This window comes from Lissotriton vulgaris, chromosome 11 (assembly GCF_964263255.1).
Source record: "Lissotriton vulgaris chromosome 11, aLisVul1.2, whole genome shotgun sequence".
NCBI lineage: Eukaryota > Metazoa > Chordata > Amphibia > Caudata > Salamandridae > Lissotriton > Lissotriton vulgaris.
The window spans coordinates 146,325,186-146,349,701 of record NC_141699.1 but is presented as its reverse complement, the minus strand read 5'-3'; the positions used below and the strand labels follow the sequence as shown (position 1 = coordinate 146,349,701).

At 44.1% G+C, this 24,516-nt stretch overlaps 1 protein-coding gene across 1 annotated transcript in view; it reads right to left on the bottom strand.

The window, feature by feature from the left end:
- Positions 1-24,516, bottom strand: part of VPS33A (VPS33A core subunit of CORVET and HOPS complexes) — a 164,549-nt gene that overhangs the window by 112,968 nt on the left and 27,065 nt on the right. Inside the window, exons 2-4 of the mRNA XM_086942966.1 lie at positions 17,244-17,309; positions 15,686-15,813; positions 15,248-15,437 (exon numbers count right to left, since the gene is read on the bottom strand). Coding sequence (XP_086799092.1) covers positions 15,248-15,437; positions 15,686-15,813; positions 17,244-17,309 — 384 coding nt within the window. The remainder of the gene's footprint in view (positions 1-15,247; positions 15,438-15,685; positions 15,814-17,243; positions 17,310-24,516) is intronic.

The following is a 24,516-nucleotide window of genomic DNA, read 5'->3' as shown; positions in this document are numbered from 1 at the left end:
AGTGGGAAATGCACTACATTAAGAATGTTTAACAATGATTCTGGTGCTGTTAGACCTGTCGGCAGACTTCGACACGGTATCACATGATATTCTTCTCGGTCGTCTGCAGGAGGTGGGGATATGTAAATGTGTACAGGAATTTATATAGCGCAAATCACCGAGCGGTTTCTAAGCGCTTGCTTAGGGAACCCGTCCTGGTATTCCCCTGTGAGATAACCCCAGCAGGGTATCCGCAAGGTGAAAGCCAGGCATCCCGCCGCGAGGGGCCGTTGTGGAGATTAAGCAAGCTATTGCCCAGAGTCGCAGAGTGTGAACCCGTGAATCGAGTAGGCACCGGAGCGAGAATTGTCGAGTCCATGGACATTTTAGGACTCAAGACCCCGCCGAGCCGGGAATTAAACCCTGGTCCCGGGCTGACCTCTGCTTCCAGGTCTGCCTCCTCTAATCAGTGAGCCACACTTCTCTGGGCTCTGTCCTTGTTTAAGAGTTTTCGCTCAGGCCGCTCACAAAGTGTCAGTTTGGGCTCCCATCGTTCCATCTCTAGGGAACTCACCAAGGGGGTTCCACAGGACTCATGCCTAAGCCCCACATTATTTAATGTGTATGTGGCCCCCTTGGCTGACATTGTGAGAGCATATGGATTCATTCCAGTGTCGCATGCTGACGACACTCAGCTGCTGTTTCCATTCCAGACCCTTACTCCTGCTACCAAACACGCTTTTGCTGAAGGAATGAGAGCAGTGTCTGAATGGATGGCCTCCAATTGGCTACAATGTAATGTGGGCAAGACCGAGGTCATGCCTTTTGGGGAGGCCCCCCTCCTATGGTCACCGGGCTGGTGGCCTTTGGACTTGGGACCAGTGCCCTGTCCTAAACAGGCAGTGAAGAATCTATGTATGCGACTGGACCAGGGATTATTGCTTAAAGAACACGCGAATCAGGTGACAGGATCCTTTTTCGGGTAATTGGACTCCTGAAACGCGTATTTCCGTTCTTGACAGACATTTACAGAAAGACCATTGTCCCGGCCCTTGTAGTCAGTCGGTTAGACTATTGTAATGGTCTTTTTTTATCTGCTAATGAGGACGTGCTTAGCAGTCTGCAAGTTGCCCAAAATACTGCGGGAAGGCTGGTCCTTAATGTCCCGCCTAGAACTCCCTCTCGCCCTCTTCTGGAAAAACTCCACTGGCTGCCCATCCACCAGCGGGTTAAATTCAAAATTTGTTGTGTCATACATAAAAGCCTCTCTGGCATAGGCCCTCAATATCTGGTCGAAAAATTCAGCACATATAAACCTGGACGGCTCCTTCGATCCAGCAACCAATTATTGCTACAGGTTCCCTTAATCAGAAAGGCAAGGCAGGGTGGCCGTGCACTTTCGTATATGGGCCCTACCCTCTGGAACAAACTTCCCTTCAGTCTGAGACAAACTGCTAACCATTCTGTCTTTAGGAAAACACTAAAAACACACTTGTTTCTGACGGCATAAACCGTCGTGCCTCCCTAAAGCCCTTTTTATGAAGTTATGGAGAACCAAGCGCGGAGATACCCCTCAGGGGGTCGAATCCTGCGCTATATAAGCATATAAATAAATAAATAAAACCTCTACTAGTTAATACACTGAAGAGGTCTGTGTGCAACAGTCACATATTTGAATCATGGTGGTTGCATTGGAGAACAGTGACAGCCTGTGACAAAGCACTATGGATAAGTAAGCCATTATTTTTGACTTGCCTTACACACAAAAATAAGGAAGACTGCCACAAAATTAGCAAAAAGGTTTACAATAAAATGATGCTTCCAAAAAATAGATTTATGTAATACTCAGATTGTTCTTAATGCAGTTGTTTTACATGAATGTCCCTTCAACATCTCATCGGGGTAGAAGGCGCTATATAAATACAATTAAAAGCACGCACTTCACAGCTCAGTTGTTAACTCTTTGTACTACTACTCAACTAAAGAACAAATAACTTGATTTAATCAATTAAATCCAGCATAGGCTCTCATGCATCCTTTACATTTGCAGATCATTGCTTGCATTTGCAGACTAACTAGAAGGGCACATTTACATTTCTTTCAAGCACCCTGGCGAGAAGGTCTGTTTAGCTGTCGGCTACGATTTCATAGCACAGGAGACTCACTGAATGACACTTCAGCTAAAGCATTTTAAACTATTGGAAGTCAAATTCCGGGACAGTTGTAATTTTACAAAAATTAGGGGGAACAGTTTCTCGTAAAAAAAACAAGTATGGGCACATCGTGCCAATCCGATCCCACCCACTTCAACCTCTGCATAAATAATGGTAATTTCTGCTGACCCACAGCGATTTCTCATGGACAAAACAGCAGGTGCACATACAATCAGCATCATACAACGTGGTCTAGTGTTACCACTTGACCTTAATATCTGGCAAGTAGAGACTGTGGCCCTTTAGAGAAAACAGAAGATTTCATAACATGCAAGTAAACCAGTACAGCCAGTCATGTCATGTCAGAGTAAATTTACCCCAGTCCTGCTGACATTTTTGCATGGTCCCTGTCTGACTCTGCCTAAAAAACTGAAAACCAGTGGAACATTTCTGAGCAAATGTTTTTATGCATTTTATGTATGATTTATATAGTGTCACCATTCTACACCAGGCTAGTTCGCATTAATACAACAAGGAGAGCATATGCTAAAATCATATATCAAAACTACACTTCGATGGTTTACTTGAAGCAGCTTTAGTTCAATTTCGTTCCTTTTGGTTTTGTCGCCCTGAGTGGGAAGGGTATGCCCAGACGTGGGTCCCATGCTCACTGCGCCACGGGACTCAAGCTAGCCTAGCTGATGAGGAGTGATGCCCCGAAACCGGTCCAAGGATGCTTGTTTCCGGTACAGGGAGGACCTGGCTTGGTTGTTCCCAAGAGGATCAGGGTTAAGACTGATCTGAATATGACTGGGTCCAAACTGGGGTGGTGTGGTGATCAAAAGAACGATGGATTAAACCCAGATCTTTGTGACTGGGGAGTGAATGAATGTATTGTTCAGCATTCCGTCCATCATTTGTTCTTTTTGCTTTTGTCGCCCTAAGTGGGAAGGGTATGCCCAAATGTGGGTCCCGTGCTCACTGCACAACTGGATTCAAGCTAGCCTGGCTGATGAGGGGCGATGCCCTGAAACCCGTCCTGGGATGCCTGTTTGCAGTCCAGGGAGGACCTGGCTTGACAGTTAAATCTGGAATGTTCCCATGAGGAACAGGGTTGAGACTGATTTGCATATGGCTGGGTCCAACCTGGGGTGGCGTGGTGTGAAAAAGAACGATGGATTAACCCAGATCTTTGTGACTAGGGGTGAATTTTTGCATTGTTCAGCATTCCATCCATCATTTGTTCCTTTTGCTTCCGGTTCATTTAACCGTCATTTGTTTTATGGTGCATTTAGCCAATACCTAGGTTCTCCTAATTTTGGCAGATCAGGAAACCAGGACACACAAAGGTAAAGGGATTTACTCCCGACTTCATAAAGTGGTGGAAAATGGCATAAACTCAAGCCAGGTCACAGGCACCCACTTAAGTCACTCAACCACATCACCTACCAAGTAGAGAGGCTTGGGTTGCCTATCAACAAAGAAAATGGAAGTCTCTACACCCAGTCAACTAATAATTAATATGCTATACATGTGAGAGACATGCAGTGCTTTATATCTTTTACAGATATTGGACTAAATGCAACTGTGATTCACAATGTAGAAATGGAATGCGGCCCCCTACGCAAAGAGCCAAACTCACTCTGCACCTACGGAACACCATGATAAGCAATGAGGCAGGAATGAATAAACACGATTGAAGCATGAGCAGGCCAAGGATCCTCCTGAGAAGACACGGTCCCGGAGGACTTCAGAAGTGGTACATGTTTCAGAAAAAATGCACCCCTTTCCTGAACATTGTGCCTTGAAGCACAATCTGTAAACGTTACTTCCTGCTTCTCTCTTCTGCAGACGTCTGACAACATTGTAACCCTACTGCTCCCCTTGGTGTGGTTTAGTAACTACTGAAGAGTTTTCAAAGTTGCAGTGAGGGGAGCCTTGCCTTTCCCTTGCACCTGTGGCTCTACACCAAAGGGCGGGGTATGTGTTCCTTTTCTACGTTAGCTCTTTTGTATCCTCTTATCGGGGTTCCATTAGTCCCTTTTAAGTTCAGCCATGGGAAAATGCAGTCAGCCTTATTGCCAAGGGAAATGACGGGGTCCACATTCTTCTCGGCGGGGTTCCTTTCACTCCTTCTCCAACACAGCCCAGTGCCCATGAAAGGCTGACAGGGCTGAGGCAGAGCCAGTAACACATTCTTGTCTGACAAGTAGCCATATCAGCCTTTCCATATAATTCCGATCAGCCTCTGCATAAAAGGCGAGTGAGCATATCTAGGTTGGGCTTTTATCATTTTACTCAGTTCTACATAGTGGCGTGTCAGCATGCAGCATCAGGAGGCTCTACATGAAGAGCATGGGCTAAGAGGAATGATAGATCAGAGGCAGCTTTGAATCACGGCAGGGCACTCACAACTGTACAGCCTTCCAAGTTGGGGGAAAACAGTACAATTAATTAGGTAACAATAAAACTCTTCTTTCCAGCGTAAAGTACAGCTGGAATAGCACTCAGCAAAGATCATTAGTACTTCGCTCATTTACAAATACAAACCTCAATGTCTGAATCATAAGAAACAGCTTTGATTTTACCATAGTGCAGGTGTTATTTTCTGTTGAATTATGTTTATATATTTTGTGTGAATGTCTGCATAAAAACAGACTTACGGTTTGAAAAGTATGGTTGTGCTTGCATGTGACTATATATTTGTAATGGTCTTTATTTAAACGTAATATGCCAATCTGGTATACTCTTAAGGTAACAAATGATTTGCTGTTAACCGTGGGCAGAAAAGCTTCTGAGCAAGGTAGACTGTTCATAGATCCGATATTTTTATATCGAGTGTCTTTTCGAGTGGAGATGAAGAAATGTTCACGGTTGTGGTCCTCAGACTAGCTGTCCAGCCCTAAAGGGGTGAATTCAAGAATATGGTCACTTCCATTTCTTGCACCTGGGAGAGAACCATTCCCCCTCTTCACATTAGCTTTGCAGGTCCATCACCGCCGTCTGTAGACTAAGACTGCGTCGCTTGCCAGTTCCCTGTTACTAAATGCCATTGATCGTTGTGGTATTCTTGAAGGGCTGCAAACTGAAATCTGGTGTGTGGAAGATACAATGCTCCAGTGCCAGTCAAGGGATGCACACTATTTGCCAGCACGGTAAGCTTATTGCAGAATAGTGGACATCTTAGAATAAGGTATGAGAATCTCATGTGCAAACATACTAATTACCTGCCTATGTCCAATCCGGTCACCAGAAAACGCAGTCTTTTAAAGGAAATCAGGAGAGATTTTTCCCAATACTGATAAATGCTAAAAATTATAAATGCTAAAAATTCTGGGGAAAGATATCCTGTATGCAGAGAGAATTTCTGGCACTTTCGAGGGTATCTATTCTTGCATACAACTACAGAAGTGGAAGGTGCGTTGGTTTTCCTAAACTGCCGCAGCATTAAGAGAAGGCACTTGAACAGAATTTCAGGTCTTAAGAATTTCCAGTGTGTACACGTCATGCTAGCAGATATAAATATAACCCCCCCAGAGATGCAACGTTCATAGATCTTAAGCCTGCTGTCAGGATTGGTTTATGAACAGGAATTATCCAGAATAAATACACCTTCCAAGTACTTTCCTGGGAGATCTCTCCATTCTTGTATTGCTGCACAAGTGGACAGCTTTCTATTGTACTACATATAGGTGATGATAATAAAGTTTAAAACACAGTACTTAAGGTAGCAAGGCGCAAGTTCTCCTTTATGCCTAGTAAATAAGCATCCATTGTTAAGCTCCTCCAAACCTGAAGGAACAATGGCATTCTCCATCCTACGGGGGTGCAGAACTGCTGGTATAGGAATGGAACCCAGAGTGACCTGGATGCATTCACAGAGGCAAACACCACGTGCAGAAGCATTAAAATAGGCTCCAGCATGGCAGGCGAAATGAGAAACAGAATATGAAGCCAGTAAAAAGGCCTGTTCTGTAGAAAACAGGCATTGGCAAAGCAGATATATCAGGTCTTGGGTGGCAGCCTATTGACTTCGTCAAAGCTTGTTTTGTAATATTTTCTAAATCTTTGTTATAAAACCATTAAATAAACAGCCACCATAGAATGCATACATGTGTGTAATGCGCAGGCGGCTGTCGTTGAATGTTTTTGTAATAAAGCTTTACAGTTAAACAACAATCAAAGATGGCCATTGTGTGTTGCACATGGATGGGCACCCCCAAGGCAGATGTTTTTTTTTGGTCAAAATCTGTTTATTGAATGTTATTTCACAGATTACAAACATTGTATAAACAGACTCAAGAACCATAGTGCGTTCAGGCTTTCTCGTCGGGTGCACGTACCAGTCCTTAGATAGCTAAAAAAAAAATCACACACTTTCATATTACATTGGTGAACAGCTCCTGTATCGTACAAGGCAGATGTTTTTGACTGTTTTTATAATAAAGTTTTATAAAACACATTCAAAGATGGCAGTCATTGTCAAAATGAAAAAAATGTTCTTCTAAAAGCACATAATGTCCCACAAGTCCCTGGCATTAAAGTGGGCGTTCCGTGTAGGTGCCAACATTGTACTTTGACAGAATGCAGTCACTTCACACAGAACTCAACAATTGCTGAAGTGGGCTGTATGCTGTGGTGGGTAGGAGCAAAATGTGAATGACAGTAAGGCACACCAAAAGTTTGAAAAGTGTTTGTTAAAAGTCTGTATATATTTCCTACTGGAGCGCCAGTATGCAGTTATCGTTAGGACCTAGTTTCCATAGGAAAAGCCTTTTTAGTTTTGCTAATAACTTAGGCACCTTTTGACAATTGTCATGAAATGTTAAAAACTAATACACCTATTACTTCAGCTGCTGTCTGGAAAGTGTTGGGGTGATTTGTCAAGTGGGGGCCAAGAAAACGTGGGGTCCCAAAATGCTTTTCCCCCATGCAATTTCTCATAGGAATTTTGAACATGACTACAGCCCGAACCGAATGGAATGATAACGAATTTGGCAGAAAGCTAGTTCTTGGTTGCAGAAGGAGTGCTCTTGGTTTTTTGTAATTTGGTGCAAATCCGTTCAGTAGTTTTTGGTTATTAAAGGAAAAAGTAATACAGCTATCTAGGGACGCAAACCCTCCGTGGATCCAACAGGTCTCAAAATGAGATCTGATTGGCTGCCACCACTTCAACCAGGAAGTGGTGGATGTCATCTTAGGACTCGGCTGAGTCCCAAGAAAAGAAAATGCACAAAAAAAAAAAAACAACATAAGATGGCAGGGTAGGAATACCCTGGCCCCTAGGCCTGGTGATGGGGTCCCACAGGGACTCTGCCAGGGGCCCAATTCTTTTTTTCTTCTTCAATTTTGATTCTAACTCGGAGGATCTGCAAATCTGTGGAAAAATGTAGAGAGAAAAAAACCCAAGTATGGTCTACTGCACTTGCTTTTCTCCAGAAATTAAACAATAGGTTACTGGGTCGTTCAAGTTATGTTCAGCACTTATAGTTAGAATTATGTTAAAAAACTGTAATTCATGCCTTAAGGTAACTATAACTCACACCCTTGCCATGCACTGCTAATTACCCCACATATGATATCACTTATGACATCACAGATAACATCAGTGCAACATGTGCTGTAAAATTATTGAGGAGATAACGGTGCATTGTGGGGGCGCGACTTACAGTTATATTAAGGCACGAGTTAAAGTTTCTTGACATAATTCTAACTAGAAATGCTGAATTTCTATTGTTTTGTGCGTGTAAATTCTGAACTGAAGTACAGCGTACCTGACACCCTTTTTTTTTTGGGTGAATATAGATGTACACACCTACACATTAAAATCAGATAGTCTTGGCTAATGCCAGACCTAAAAGCCAACACATCACTACTAGTACAAATAAAAGGGAAGATAAACATGGCAAGTAGGAGCTAACAACTTGAATTACTGACAAGAATCAAAAGAATGCTCGCTAAAGGAAGATGAATAACTTGACACGAGTTTACCCTTTGAAAGATAGATAGACAGGAAGACAGATACAGTGAGAATATATGAAGAGAGATAGGCAGAAAGAGGGGCAAAATGCTAGGCAGATAGAAAAAGTTAGATGAAAAGATAAAAGGTGTAGTTATAAGCTAGGTAGACAGACAGGCAAGTGGACATAAGTGTTTTGTTAGAATAAAATACATGTAACTGCACATGCAAAACCACTAGAAGTACATTTTAAACATTCGTAAGGCAGTCTTAAGGAAAGGTGAGGTAGATTGCAAATGCCTGTATTACCAAGTTAGATACCATTCATAAACATTAGCCTTCAGCACATTTATAAAGAAATTAGTTTAATAAAGAATCAAGTAGGAACCACCACATAGTGTGTAGAGAAACATGAGTGCATATATCATAAGTAAAAAAGAAAAAGCCTGTCACCATGGACCCAATGGAGTTTGTTCGGAAAAATTTGACACCACCCATGGAGCGGCTTAAGCAGGATGTTAAATTCTGGGCGGGGCTACCCTTAACGTTGCTGGGCAAGGCAGCACTTTATAAAATGATGTCGCTGCCGCGTTTCCTGTACGTCCTGGAAAATACGCCATACCCGGTGGCACCAGGATACTACAAGCAAGTGTCGGCGTTGGTGGCTGGCCTCCTGTGGAGTAACCACCCGGCATGCATTGCACAGGCTAAAATGCACAGGGGATGGTATGATGGGGGGATTGTGTTGCCGAATTTGAAACTATATTATTGGGCGGTGCAGTTGAAACCCATAAACCAATGGATTCATGCTCCCCAAGATGACCCAGCATTTAGGTCGGATAGAGCGCAACTGGGCACCAACAGTTTACTGGCTCCTCTATACGACCAGAGCGTAGTGCGCAAACTGGTGGGGCCCACGAGACTTACCGCAGCACTGTGGCACACGACGCTGGCGGCACTAGGATGGAAAGGACGAATAACCAAACTCACTCCATTATTGGACTCACGGGCCCTAGGAAGCCTAAGACATAGCAAAGGCTTCTCCCGCTGGGACAACATAGGTATATCCAGGGTGGGAGACTAATGGGAAAAAGGCACGGTAATCCCCTTTGCCCAGCTACGACAGCAATACGAGCTGGGATCCAGGGAATCGTTCCGTTATGTTCAGATTCAACACGCTCTGGTTAAGGCCATCCCTCCTGAGGCAGAGGTACCAGAGGCTTCCCCGCTTGAGGATCGCCTCCTTACGGACTTCATGCCGGAAAGTGCAACCTCCCTCACATTCCGTAAGCTGATTAACAACTTGCCAGACCCCACAGTAAAATTGAAAGACAAAAAATGGGAGGGAGACATAGGAGCAATGGATGAAAACGAGTGGAATGAGGCACTGGCATCGCCCAAGGAGGTAGGCATCTCGGATAAATTCCGGCTCGTACAGCTTAAAATTATACACAGAGTATACTATACGAGAACGACACTGCACCTAATACAACGTGCACAACACCCATACTGTCTTCGTGGCTGTGGGGAGGAGGGAACATTCTTCCACATTATATGGGACTGCCCACGCATTCAAGAATATGGGAGGCAAATAATGCGCACAGTATCTCAGACTGTGGGGACTTTCCTGGTCCCTGAGCCACGAAAGTGCCTGTTAAATGTATGGGAACACAACGATTTGTCCAGATATGGCCAACAATGGTCTACACTGGGAATGATGATAGCCAAACGTGATATAGCGCAGAAATGGGGGGCGGTGGAGGGGCCAACGCTGACACAATGGTGTATGAACATGGACAGGGTGATAACGGAAAGAGCAGTGTACACTAGTAGGGCATGTCCGAGAAAATGGAATAAGATTTGGACCCCATGGAATGTGTTCAGGGGGGAGATTTGTGAACCCTTACAGGAAGAAGACCCAATGACATCAGATGAAGAGGGAGAGGACGAATAGCAGGAGTTCGGAGGTGGGAAGGAGGGGGAAGCGTACCGGACAAAACACACACCAAAAGAAATGGTGAAGATGCTTACCAGAGGGAACACAAAATGTTGAAAGAAACACACTTCAATGTAAAAAGAACTCCCTGGGTTTCAAAGGCAACTCCGAATACTCAGTGCCGCGTCTGCCAGTGTGCTTTTAATTTTTGGGAATGTGTTGTGATCTTACCCTCAACCTTTGCAACTATCCGAACAGTTATGAACAATTATGAAGATGAGATGATGCACAACATTCTATTTACGCTTTGTCCCACCTATGCCTTTCAATTACCGTGCCAAGGAACACTTCAGATCTTATAAGGGAGCCGTTTATTTATAGAGATGGTCCTACCAGAAGCAGTGGCTCAGACTGCGGCAGCAATCTTCTTTTGTGGTCCCTTTCACTGGCTCTCTATTATTTCCCTTTTTTGTAACAGAGTAACTCGTCTGAGCCACGTGGTTAAACCGACCACAAAAGGCACAAACAAGCCAATTAAACTGAGTCACAGATGAGTGGCAGAGTGGGCTAAAGAACGGTGATGGATTAAATCCAGATCTGTTGACTGGGTGTGAGTGTTTGATTGGTTCAGATGCATCGTCCATCACCACCCCCTTTTGTACTACAGATGTATAGATGGGCTGTAGAACACTAACATGCATTCTGTTGTGCAAAACCAAAATCACAATGCAAACAAATGATGGACGGAATGCTTAATAAATCATACATTCACTCCCATTCAAGAGATCTAGGTTAATTCCATCGGGTTGGACTGTTCACAGAGGGGGCAGGGTCAAGACTGATTTTCATGTGGCTGGGTTTAAATTGAAATTGCATGGGGAACAAAAAAACGATGGATTTAGGTCTAGATGTCTGAACTGGGGTGAATGTTTGACATTGTTCAACATTCTGTCCATTAATTGGTCTTATTGCATTTGTCACCCATAGTGGGACGGGTATGCCTAGACAAGGGCCCTGTGCTCTCCATGCCACTGGAGTCAAGCTAGCCTGGCTGATGAGGGGTGAAACTCCGAAATCGGTCCCAACATGCTGGTTTCCGGTCCAGGGAGGCCCTAGCCTGGCAGTTCAGGCTGATCTGTTACCAGGGGGAGCAGGGTCAAGACTGATTTGCATATGGCTGGGTTTAAACTGGAATAACATGGGAAGCAAAAAATGACGGAATGTTCGACATTGTTCAATATTTCATTTTTTCCATCAATTGCTCTTGTTGCATTTGTCAAAAATAGGCACAGTGTTATATTTATTTGTATAAACCACTAATCACATGTGAGGGTATCCAGGTGCTTTGCAGGTGGGTAGGCAGATGTCTCCCTAGTGAGTTACTTCGAAGAGCCTGGTCTTCAGCTTTTTGTTGAACTTAAGAAGTGATGAGGAGCCTCTGATGTGATGTCGGAGGTCATTCCAGGCTTTGGGGGGAGATGTAAGAGAAAGTGCAGCCTCTGGCTTTGGTTTTGTGGATGCCGGGTATGTGTAATAGTGAGACTCAGATTGAGAGGTGACTAGGAGGTAGGTGGGAGAGTACGCATCTTTTGAGGTATGCTGGACCAACGTCATAGTGCTTTGTATGTTTGAGTGAGACGTTTCAAGTGAGCATGTTTGTGTATGGGGAGTCAGTTAAGTTCTCTGAGGTGTCGGGTGATGTGTGTGAGGTGAGGAACGTTGAGGAGGAGTCTTGCTGTGTCTTGTGTTTGCTGGTAATCAGGGCCTGTGTAACCATTTTCCAGGTATTCTCTGGTAGCCACTTGAATGCCTTTCGCAGCATCCTCAGGGTGTAGAAGCAGATGTAGGTCACCGAGTTTACCTGGGATGTCATATCGAGCCCGTTGTTGAGGATAATTTCTAAATTTCTATCGTGGGTGGGGGTAGGTCTGTGGCCATGGTCTCCTGACCACTTGGTAGAGGCCCGAGCTGAGGTTTTTCCTTCCGAAGATCACCACTTTTGTTTTGTATGTACGGAGTTTGAGGCAGTTGGATTTCATTCAGGTGCCTAAGAGGATGTGCAAGTGGCAAAGTTGTTTTTTGTTGTGAGGGTCCTGTCTGGCAGGGAGAGTACCAGTCTAGTGTCCTTTGCATAGGAAAGTATGTTGCTGCTGTGTGATCTGATGAGGTCAGCCTGCGGGGTCATGTAGCCATTGAATAAGGTCAGGCTGAAGAAGGATCCTTGGGAGACACTACAGATGAGGTTCTTGGCTTCCGACGTGCAAGATGGCATATTTCATTTTTGTACACTCTACCTATAAAGATGGAGCACATCCAGTTGAAGGTGGATCCTTGGATGCCAGTTTCATATAGTCTTCTGATCAGAGTGGAGTAGAAGAAAATGTGGTAAAGGCCACTTAAAGATCGAGTTGTATGACCGCTGCTCTTTTTCCATGGTCGAGGATCAACCTGATGTCTTCTATTGCTGCAATGATGGCTGTCTTGGTGCTGAGGTTGGGCTGGAAACCTTATTACATGGTGTCTAGGTGTTGGTGTGTGTTTAGGTAGTGAGTGAGTTACTTGGTGATGGCTTTCTCCACAACCTTGGCTGGGTAGGGTAGAAGGGAGATCAAAATGTAGTTTGCTAGAAGAGTGGGGTCTGTTGAAGGTTTCTTTAGCAGTGTGTTGATCATTGTGTGTTTCCAGACATCCAGGAATGTTGCAGTGGTGATGGAATCGTTAAGGATGTGGGTGATTGGGGAGGCACCCATAAAGTAGATGTGTGGAGAGCAGGAGTCTGTGACCCAGAGTGGATGATCCTCATGATGTTGGTCGTTTCTTCGGTGGTGATTATTTCCCAGGGAGTTTCCATGGTTATTTGAGGGTAGGCTGGAGGTGAGGGTGCAAGAGCTTGGTTGAAGGTCTACATTTTTGTAGATGGTTTTGATTTTGATTGCTGAAGAATTCCGAGAGGTTGGCGCAAAGTTTGAGGTGAAAGCTGGGGAGTCTTTGATGATCATGAGAATTTCTTTACAGTTGTTGGGGCTGTCGCCTCTGCTAGGGCCGCTTTCTTGGTTTTTCTGATGAGCTGATACTAGCATATAAGTGCTGCTTTGTAAGCCTCCTTATTGTTTTCATGGTAGTTTGTTTTCCATCTTCTTTTCAACAGTTTACAGTGATGTTTGGTTGCACGGAGTTCCTCAGTCTACCAACTAACCTGCTTCTTGGTCCTTCTTTGTGTATTGTCTTTTTGGGAGGTGGGTAGGGTGGTGAGTCGGCGCATTTTGTGATCCACTCATCGAGCTGTTTGATGTCGCTGTTTAGGTTGTCTGTGGAGCTGGGCTGGGTTTGGCACAGGGCATTTGGCCAGTTGAATTCCAAGATACTGCTCCAACTGCGTCTGGCCAAGCTTGTGGTGGTGGGTTTTGATTGACGAGGTATGCCGATTTGGAAGTGGATGATGGCATGATCAGTCCAGGCGAGAGGTGTGGTTGGGGTGTTTAGGATGTTGTTGAAAGTAGCAAAAATAGGGTCGAGGGTGTATCCGGCTCAGTGTGTGAGACAGTGAATGTGTCAGTCCAAGGTTTAGTAGGCTTTCAAGGAATGCAGTAGAGTTGGCGTTTTTGCTGTTTTGGAAGACAGTGGAACTTGAAGTCTTCTAGTAGAATGTAGTAGTGAGTCGATGTGGGGGGGGGGATGAACTCTGAGATCTTGTTGGTGAAAATAGCCCATTGTCCTGGTAGTCGGCAGACAAAGATTTCGTTCAGGGTATAGATTTCGCAGATTCGTAATCTGAAATGTAGGTGCGCCATGTAAGGGGTTGGGTTTTCTGAGGTTGTGGTGCAGTTGATGGTTTCTATAAACATAATCGCAATTCCTTCTCTTGGTTTTTATAGGTTGTCCTCCCGCACAAACTTGTATCCTGTGTATCCTGTCGGGCTGGCTCGGGCGATGTTGGTTTCCTACTCAGTGGTCAGCCATGTTTCTGTAAGGAAGAGGAGGACATGGGAGTCGTTGTCCAGGATGTACAACATTTCCATGGCAAGTTTGGTGAGTGAGTGGGTGTTGAGGAGCATGTCTGATAGTTTGTATTGGGGTTTGTGTTTATAGGTGGGAGCAAGAGATTTGCTGTTTGTAGTTTGTGTGGAAGGTGTGGTTGTGGTGGGTGGGATGCTGCACACAAAGTGGCAGTGGGTACAAGTGAAAGTTCCTTCTGTGTAGTGCGGTGCAGCTGCAGCATGGGGATGGGCGTCCCGGGTCAGGAGATCGGAGGAAAGTCGCAGAATAGCTTGGGGAAGTTATAAAATACAAACTTCAAATTTACAAAAACATGAAAGAAAATAAAATAAAAAATTGTAGATCTGCCAGTGGTACATGGAGACAGTTTTGGGAGCACACTCAGCAGGTTTAAAATGATCTGCTAATTATAAATCCGAAATGACAAACAGATCTGCTGTAAAAATTATACTTTGAGCCCTTTTTCGAAAAGAAGATGGAAGACAGATGGCCTTTATGCTCACTTCAGAATAAGCAGTGTGATACTGTAAAAACTAAGAAGGAATACGATCCTCTTCACCCCCTTTGAACACTAGAAGTAGGCAACCGCAACAACAGCTGAGGCAAAGTACTCAAAATATGCACGTTTAAGATTAAAGCATTATACAGTTTTAGTCTGAAACTCTACATCTTTGTAATAAAGATATACATTTGGTTTAAACAAGCCCTCGCCCACATTGACTTATTTTTGATTACTGAAAAACGGACTAATTTCAGATAGTAAAACCAAAAAATAGATGAACTAAGTTTGCCTAAACACACATGCTCTATATTATTTTCCATAGACAGATCATGTACGTTTTACTTGTCTGTTTCTGAGGACTGAGCGACTAAGACTATTCCTGTTAAAGACACAAATACTGCCAAAATGAATCATTTGCAAAGAAAACATTTAAGTGAAAGGAGCTGAAACCCCAAAACACTCATTACAATGAAAATGGGCATTTCAAGACCAAATGAGGATAACAAGTAGTGAGAAAAGAAAACCTTTTCCCAGCACAAAGTTTCAAAGAAAATCCTGGAAGCTTCCTGTGGAAAATAACTCAATATTCGGAGTACAGTCTCTATTTCAAAATGCATAGCTCAGAATGAGGAGGTAACCACGCACACAACATCAGTATTAACCACATACAACATTACTGCCCATCTCTCAGTAATTTCAAGAAGTGCGATAACAGCACCTACCTTGAAAGCATTTTCTGACTCCATGGATAAGAGGTCTCCATCAAATGGAATTAAATCAAGACTGTACTCCTCTCTATGAGTGAAGGAACTCAAGACCCCTCTATCGTCGAGTCTTTGCTCACAGAGCAAGCTTCGGCGTGGCACAAACAAGATGTGGAACTCCCTTGGAGGAGAACGACTACGATCCTCGCTGCAAAATGAGTAATGCATAATATTGAATACAGTTCATAGGGCTTTGTTTAACTCAATGAACCACTGATTCACTCAATGGCAAGCATGCAAAATTACAATAGGGTTGTAGTGCATGCAAATCATGGGTCACACAATATGTGGTGTAACTCAAGATTCAGCAGTTTGAGCTGAGGGCTACCTGCACACATAAAAGGATCCATAGTAAGTACAAAAAAGCAGAGGGATACAAAGAAGCACAGACCCTACCTCAGCACATTTTCGGCAATGATATCCATTAAGTCCAATCTCGGCCTGACAAAAAATATGATGTTTTTGATATCAGCGGCAGGCAGCCGACCAGCCTTAAGGGTGAACATCTTTTCCACTTCATGTTCCTTGGAGAGAAATGAAACAGTGAAACACAAACATGTGTACTAATGGATTGAGGTAGATATGGCAGCATCTTGAAAAGCCAACAACTCAACTATTCTACTCCAAGCAATGCTCTGCTTTGTAAGCCTTTTAGCAGGGGGACAAGTAAAAACAAAACATCAATCCAAAAAAGTGTTGACTCGCCCATTAAACTTTGTGCAAGGCATTCCATACCTAAAGTTAAAAAAATTACTCTATAAGTTACATACTCAAATCCCTGTGCTGTCAGTTCTTGGGACCATGGGTTCAGCAACATTGTATACAGCATGGGCCAGAGGAAAAACATACATGTTTGCAATCATAAAGATTGTTCCTACTAGATTATCAGAAAATTACATGTTAGCAATTTACTGCATACATTTTTAAGTGTAAAGACGAGTTTAGTTTTTTTAACCACAACTTATATTAATTGGGAGTATGGGCCTCATAGTTAAGAGGCACCTTTTTTGTTGGCATGAGTTGGTATTTTGATGGTGAAAACTACTCCTCTATGCCTATATAATGACTGGAAACTAGCGTGTCACAAGGTTTTACTAGCAAAACAATGTGCAGAGCCTACAGATTCAGGCAATTTTTAAATGAGAAGGGCCTAATGACAATTACATCAAATGGGAGGTATCATATCAGAATCAGGGCTAGCTTCCAATAAGGGATTTGGGCAAGGCATGAGGCAGAGTCTGCTATGGTAGATATTTGTGAAGAGTTGCCATCTACTCAAATAAGGGGTAGTTAGATTATTTGTTTCTTTTAAATCTACAAGCAGCATTTGAGACAGTTTACTATAAAGTCTGAAGAAGCACGAATCAAGCGTAGCCATCTTATAGCTGACCCATTTTAGGTCTTTACAGTAAGTTCATGCAAATTTACATCAAAGAGTGGAGCTGACATATGTTTCCATGGGAACCCACACAATCACTAGTCATTAGCCCACTTGAAAGCAAACCTATTCTTCAACCTGGATGTTTTGGCTTAGGAATGTGTGTATTCCAGTCCCTGCATATGAGAAGACAAAACAAAACTTGGAGACCCTTATCCTGAAATAGACTCTAAGATCTTACTACATGTAATGAGAGGGTACCCTTGACAGATCCAAATACAAATGTGAGAATGTAGGGCATTTTATTGTCAACAGGACAATTGTGACTTATTGAAAGTACAGACACTTAGCCAATATGATTCTCTTTACGTTTATGATCCTGTTTTCCTGGCTCTCCTAAAGGGGTGTGGTAGAGAGAGTTCATCAGTAGTGATGGAAGCATATCGCTACCAAATTAACTTTCACACCTGCAATAGCATGAAGTCTGTACTATAAAAGAAAACAAACGTTAAATTATAACACATTAGTCTTATCGCCTGAAGCAAAATAAAATACATCAATTAAGTGATTTATTACCTTCAAAAGTGAATACTGAGCAATTAATCCAAATGGTCCGGTCAAGTACTCATCCCAAACTATTGCCTGCAGAAGGAAATAAAGACAGTCCATGTCACAAGCCAATCATCAGAGCTGGATACAGCACAGAAAATACATGACAAATCAAAGTTTAAGGAGACATTGCCCCAAAAGAGTGACACTGTGTGTATTTGTTTTCGTTGGTACACTCTAAATTTAGCAAAATCAATTAACAGCAGCGTAAATAAAATAACAAATATGGCATCATTTTGCCAAAACGGGTTAAGAAGGTGGATAGGAATGCAAAGCAAGTACGAGCTAGTAGCAATGGGAGGTACATATAATTTAACTAGAAAGCTACCCAATGCCCTTGGCACTTGTTGGCACCTTATGATATTGAAAAAATAAATACAAAAGACGCAGCCAAGCAATGAGATGACTATAAATAGATACAGACGATCAAGAGTAGCAATGAGATATCCATTTAAACACAGAAATCAATGCGAAGCTATGCAATATCCCGACCTAAATACACTCAAGATGGTACAGGAATAACGTGTACATGCAGATATACATAGTGATACCTAAATACTGATGTTACAGCTCCCTACTGAATTGTCCATATGTATACATAGGAACATCAAAGATACACCTCTTGATATCCAAATAGGAAGTTACGGATGTGATCACAAGAATAGAAAGCAAACAGGATTCCAAATTTCCTTCACAGTAGTAGAATTGTGTGCTTCCTTTATCTCCTCAGTCTCTTCTGAGAAGGATGTAGGTGTAGGACATTAAAATGCTTCCAAATACCACACCATTTTTACCACGCACATTTTTACTGCGCATAGAATGTCTATTAATGGTAAGTATAATTAAGGTTAGTGTTAAAAATATATATTTCATATTTTTGGGAGAGACCCTACAACCCCCCCTTTTTTAATTATCCTTAACACCCAATACCTTTACCATCCCTAAACCCTAAAAAGGCACTTACCACCCAATACCCTTACCCACCCCTAAGCCCTAAAATACATTCACCTCCCTATACCCCTCCCCATACCTAAACCCCTCCCCAAACATAAACTTTAAAACCCCTACCCAAACCTAAGGTAGCTAGTTATAGTTCGGGCCTTGTTTCCATTAGAAAGCGTTTTTTGTTTTGATAACACCTTTGGCACTGTTTGAGGAATCTTCCAGAAATTTTCAAACCTAGTTTGCCACTCACTTCAGCTGCTGTTTGAAACATTTTGGGGTGATTCATCAAGCTGGGGCCAAGAAAAATGAGGGTCCCAAAATTAGTTTTACCCATGCAATTTCCTATTGGGATTCTGCACACTACTACAGTCTGAACCACTGAATGGAATTATACAAAATTTGGTAGAAAGGCAGCTCTTGGTCTTTTGAAATTTGGTGTAAATCCTTTCAGTAGTTTTGGAGTTATTTAAGAAAAAAGAAATATAGACCTCTAGGGACGCGAATCTTCCATGGAGCCAACAGATCTTATGATGAGATGATGAATGGCTGAAAACACTTCAACCAGCAAGTGTTGGCAGCTATTTTAGGACTCGGACTAAGCCAAGTCCCAAAAAAAAGTGAAAAACAAAAAGAAGAGAAGGGGACAAGTTAGGAATACACTGACACCCTAGTCCTGGTGGTGGGGTCCCACATGTACTCATTTGGAGCCAGAAACATTTTCTTTAAAAAATTTTGCAGCAAAAATCGCAGCGATTCCGCAAATCTGTCAGATAAAAAATAAAAAAAACAATTGCGGTCTCCTGCGCTGGTTTATACTTCAGCCCCCAGGTGGGCCAGGTCCGGTGGGCAAATGTAAAGATGTATACTGGGGAGTGGGGATCACGCGTACCCCTGCCCCTGGCCATTTACAGCCCGGACACCACCACCTCCCCGGGGCAAGGTCTATTTACAAAGGGGCGGGGAGCCGCAAGGCCCCCTCCCACAAAGTTTTCGGTCCCGGGGTCAACCTGCGCAATTTCTATAGAGGGGGGCCTCTCATGGTGGCATTAGTGGCCCTGGGGACCGTCACCCATCAGGGTGGCCTCCCTATGTCCTGAGGGGCCCACCCTCGGGACACATATGATTGCGATGGTGGGTACCAGGGGGTTGGCTGCAGGGCATGGCCAGAAGCCAGGTCCAGCAGATGACCCACCTCTGCGCACGGCCTAAGGCTACTATAACTCCATAGAAGGTAACTATAACTCTCACCCTCGCCATACACTGCTACTGACCTCAAATATTACATCAGTAATGACATCTTCTATGAAATCATTCAGAATATAACTGCCACATTTGCAACACAATTATTGATGAGAAAACTGTGCATGGTGGGGGTGTGACTTATATTTACCTTAGGGCACGAGTTATAGTTTCTTTACTGTGCATGGAAAATGTATTTACTATACTATAAGCATAAATGTGTGTGAACACACACACACACACACACACACACACACACACACACACGACCCCTCCCCCCATGCATGGTAAAGGATATGCGTGGTGAAAAATGCATGGTAAAGGTAACTGCATGGTAATTTCTGCTTTGGTAAAGGCAGCTTCTCTTCGGAGTCATAATACGGTAATGTTGTGATCACAAGAAATCCCACTTGGCCTGGGGGTTAACACAGCCCTCTGATGCCAGTGGGGGTTCCTCAACCATTCAAGCGGACCCCATTTAGCTCAAGGCCAATGAATACCTGTGAGATACAGGAGACCCAGAGGCCTTTATTTACGTTCTAGAGGGGACCAAATCATTTTGTGTTACAGCACTTGCCTTGTATGGGAAGCTACTGACCTGCCCTCTATCTTGTCTGAAATTTACAAGGTAATATAACCTGTGCCTGAAGCCTTTTTAGAGACAACTGACCACACAATTTGGTTTGCTTCACCTTAGCATGGGTATATGTGTGGCACCTGACCCAATCAAAACACCTAAACCCTCGAATGGAGAGCAAATTAATTTTGGGCTCATGGTTCAATGGGAGTGCAGCTGAGGGGGGAGCTCTTCAAGGTAGATAAGAACAAGCAGAAGGTGGGCTCTGAGTGGACGGGAGGGGGTTATGGTTTCCACAAACAAAAAACTATTCAACTCTGATCAGAAGAAAAAGTGTTGGGATTTACAATTATATAACCTACTAGGAGCTGTCAAAACTAAATATCAACAGTCATTCGAAAAGACATACTAATTGGCTTGGGCTTCGAAAAATAATCTAGAGGGTCAATTAACAGAGGGACAATAGTTGTTTTATTTTTCAGCCCAAATGAAGACCTTGTGTGTCTTTCTGATAATAAAGCCTATCACTGAAAAAACACAGGTTTCAGGAATGTTATAGTTAGAAATTAGCAAATTAGCAATTAAAAAACTTTAGAAAAAACAAAAGGTTAGAGAGACGTTACAGTTAGTCTGACATTTCACTAGTACAAAACCACAGAAATTCATCTGTTAGAGTTAGCTGAGCTAACTGCAACTCGCGCCCCCGCAATGCACTGCTTATGCCCACACAAATTACATCACTCAGTTTTGTCCTCGGGGACCCCATCCCTCGGGATGTCTTGGAGGGGCACCGCGTGGCCCCCGTCCTGAGGCCGATACAGCCCCGGGATCCCATCCCCCGGGGCATGGCCACATCCTTAGGGACCGCGGGGGAGCCCCAAGGCTCCCCCGGTCCCTACCGGCTCCCCGCCTCCTGCTTGAGCCGGCATTGCTTTTGGGCAGAGGGAGCTGCAAACATGCAGCTACATTTGCCCAAAAGCAATTCTGCTTCGCTTCATTGAAGTGAGAGCCTTTTTCATGCTCTCGCTTCCATAAAGCGAAGCAGAGTTTTCTATGGCATGGCAGGAGGAGTGCTCCCACCAAGCAATAGCAAACAGCAATGTCCTGGGGTGGGGGGGGTGGCGGGGGGGGAGGGGCCTGACACCCTGGGACATTGCTGGAGCCGGCCTGGGGGGAATTGGGGTCCACAGGGCCATTTATGGCTATAGGAGGGGGGCCACGCGGCCCCCATCTCTTCTTGGAAATAGCCAGGAGGTGGTGGTCCCCTGAGGTTGTGTGGGAGGTTAGAGCCCCTCCACCATTTATTTTTTAAGATAGCCCCGGGGAGGTGGTGGTCCCTTAGGTAGCGGGGTGCCGCATGGCCCCCCACATTTAACAACATTAGCCCCAAGGAGGTGGGGGTCCCTGGGGCTGCATGGTGGGGCAGGAGCTCCCCTCCCACACATTAATTTAAAATAATAAAGCCTCGAGGAGGTGGAGAAAACATAAAATGCTTTTTTGGCCATGGGTGTCCCTGTGGGGCCCCTTGAGCAGGACTAGGGGTCAGGGTGTTTCTAAAATGCCACCTTTTCTTAAATTCTTACGTTTTTTTACCTTTTTTCTTGTGACTCGGTTCAATTGAGTCACAAAATGGCTGCCAACACTTTCTGCTTTGAAGTGTAGACAGCCAATAAGATCACAGGCTCGAGATCGGGAGGGTTCGCTGATCCTCCTAAGCCAGTGGTTCCCAATCTGTGCGCCGCGGCACCCCAGTGCGCCGTCAAAGCTAGTCTGGGGTGCCGCACACCAAGTACACAGTTTGGGAATGTACATGAATTTGGCTGTTAATCATGTCTTTCTAAAGCACAGAGCTCTAGTTTCACTCCCTCAGCTGAAAAACATTTCAGTCCTCAGTTTGCAGTTAAAATGTCAAAGCCAAGTTATTTACGATGCTCATGGCGTAATTGCCTCCAGTTATCCCTGAAAAAAATTAATTAATGCACAAATACAGGTTTCATGACAAGTTATTTACATAGGCTATCTGAAGTGTTCATAATTCATAAAAGGGAGGCATGATATCAGCAGTATTCAATGAAGGTTGATGTTCGAGTTCATTGATATTGCAGAAAAAGTAGTGAATATTCTGATGTTTATTTCTCAAAAACGAAATTAACATTTCCATAAGCAACTGTCACAGATCAGAAGTAGAAGACCGAAAGCAAATGGAATTGGTTAGAAGTAGAAGTTCAAACTCAAAGGTCAGAAACTAAAGTGCAAAAACATAGGACAAAGGTCAGAACAAATGCCCATAAATAAACTAATGTTAAAGATGAAACAGAACGTGCAGTCCTAAACCAAAAGAATCAAATTCCAAAAATGTGGCCAAACCAAGGTGACAGGAAAAACAGTGGTAAAGACTGTGTGTGGTGGGACAGACCTGGGAGGGACGCATCTGGGAGCCCAGGGAGGAGCTGGCACAGCACTGATGTCATTGTCATCATGGAGCTGAGAGAGAGGCTCGGGCAGCATGCTCCCGTCATCTCAGAGCCCAGAAAGATGCTGAGAGTACATTGTTCAGAACTAGGAGCAGCTGGTGGTGCATCAATGGGAGCCCTCAGCTCTGAGCCCCGAGCTCTCCTGACAGGTACCGGCCCTCCCCATGGGGCATGCACAAACCGTCAGAAGGCATGATGACACTCACAGGAGGCCAGAATACATTGTCAGGAGGCAACGACACACAGGCAGTAGGCAAAAACAGACTGAGGCAGGGCTCGACAAATCCACGCGCCCCCTCGTATTTGCGAGGGAGAATTGAGGAGGACATGCTATTTTTAGGTCCTACTCGCCCTTTCTGGCGAGTAGGAAGACAAACTAACTTTTGTCCTCTGTCTTTGAAAACGGAGCAAAAGTGACAAGATAAGATTTAAAGGAATTTTTATTGCTCACAAAGGCAATGAGCAATAAAGATGCCTTTAAATCGTGTTATCTTGTCACTTTTGCTCCGTTTTCAGAGACGGGGGTCAAGTGGGTTGCAGTTAGGCCAAGGGGATTTTTCAAGGTACTAGACCTACAGGACTAGTACCATTTTTCGGATTTTTCAAGCCCTGTGATGGCATGAGGACAGAGATAAGATGCAAGAACACACAGACAGAAGACATGAGACAGACAGCATGCATGAGAATGCAAAGTCTGGAGGTAGGAAGGAGCAGACAGGAGATGTCCACAAAACACACTCCTAAAGAGGACAGAGTGAAAACGGAGAAAGCCAGACAAGGGTTTACCTGGGGTCATCAGACTGGAGGCAATAATGTGCAAAAAAAAAAAAAATAGACAGCAGATGCAGTCTTCTCTATCAATGCACTGAGGGTCTGAAATAACATTCCTGTATCTGTCAGGGTCCCACAAACCCTGCTAAGGAATGACCTGTCCTAAAGACACACCTCTTCAAAGAGCACTACATAACAATGCAGTAACAGTTCACTTCTCCAACAACCCAGTGTCCCTCCAATCAGTTGTTGATACTGCATGGGGCTCGGTAGTGGAGTGGATAGGATTGCATCCATGATTCTAATACCTTTATCGGCTTCATCCCAATTATTTTCAGGGAGAAAATGAAAATACTCCTAAGGTTTGGCTTATATCCCCCAACCGTCGCACAAAAAAGTAACAGAATTGGGAGCCGCGGACAATGCCCAATAGGTCAAGGGAGCCGCAGGTCGAAAAAGTTTGAGAACCAATATCCTAAGCCGTATTTGTATATCTGAGAAATGTTTACATTGTTTGGGGGTGGAGCTTGCCCTGCTGGAAAATGGACGCTCCGATCTAGACCTCCGCCACATACTACACTAATTCGACATGAACCCTGTTACTCCCTGCCTAAGAACTCACTCCGTCCGGGGCTGTAATTCTATGGCAGGACCGGAGGCTTCTGATTATGCTTTCTCATTTCTTTACTGCACAAAACAGCAGCCAATGAAAATGAAACTACAAATGTAAAAAACAACATTTCCCATGAGGCTTTGAACCACGCCTCTAAGTAACCAATCACAATGGCAATAAGCATATAAAGTATAGAGACACTAATCTGGCCTCCTCTTTCTTTGCTGCTCCGCAGCCCAAATAAGTGCTCTACACTTTATATGCTTATTCTAACTGACTCATGGCCTATGCCTAATGGATCGCCTTAGCGCGTTGTACTGTTGTAATACGCTATGATTGCCTGTTTTATGCTTTGATATCTGCATTGCTTTGTGACTGTTCACTACATTGTGCCTACGATCGCGAGCTGTTTGCCGATTTATTTTGTGCCTTTATTGCCCCGTTCTGACCTTAGATTGGGACCGGAGCTTCCCGCTCCGCGTCCCGACTCCTTCTGTGGCGCGTGTTGCGTCCGTAGGCCCCCCACTCTCTTCCTTCTCTCGCTGCTTCAGCGGCTGCTTGGTTCGCGGTCCGCGATAGTGAGGGGTTTAGCCCCCCCCCTCGGGGAAGGAGACGCACGCC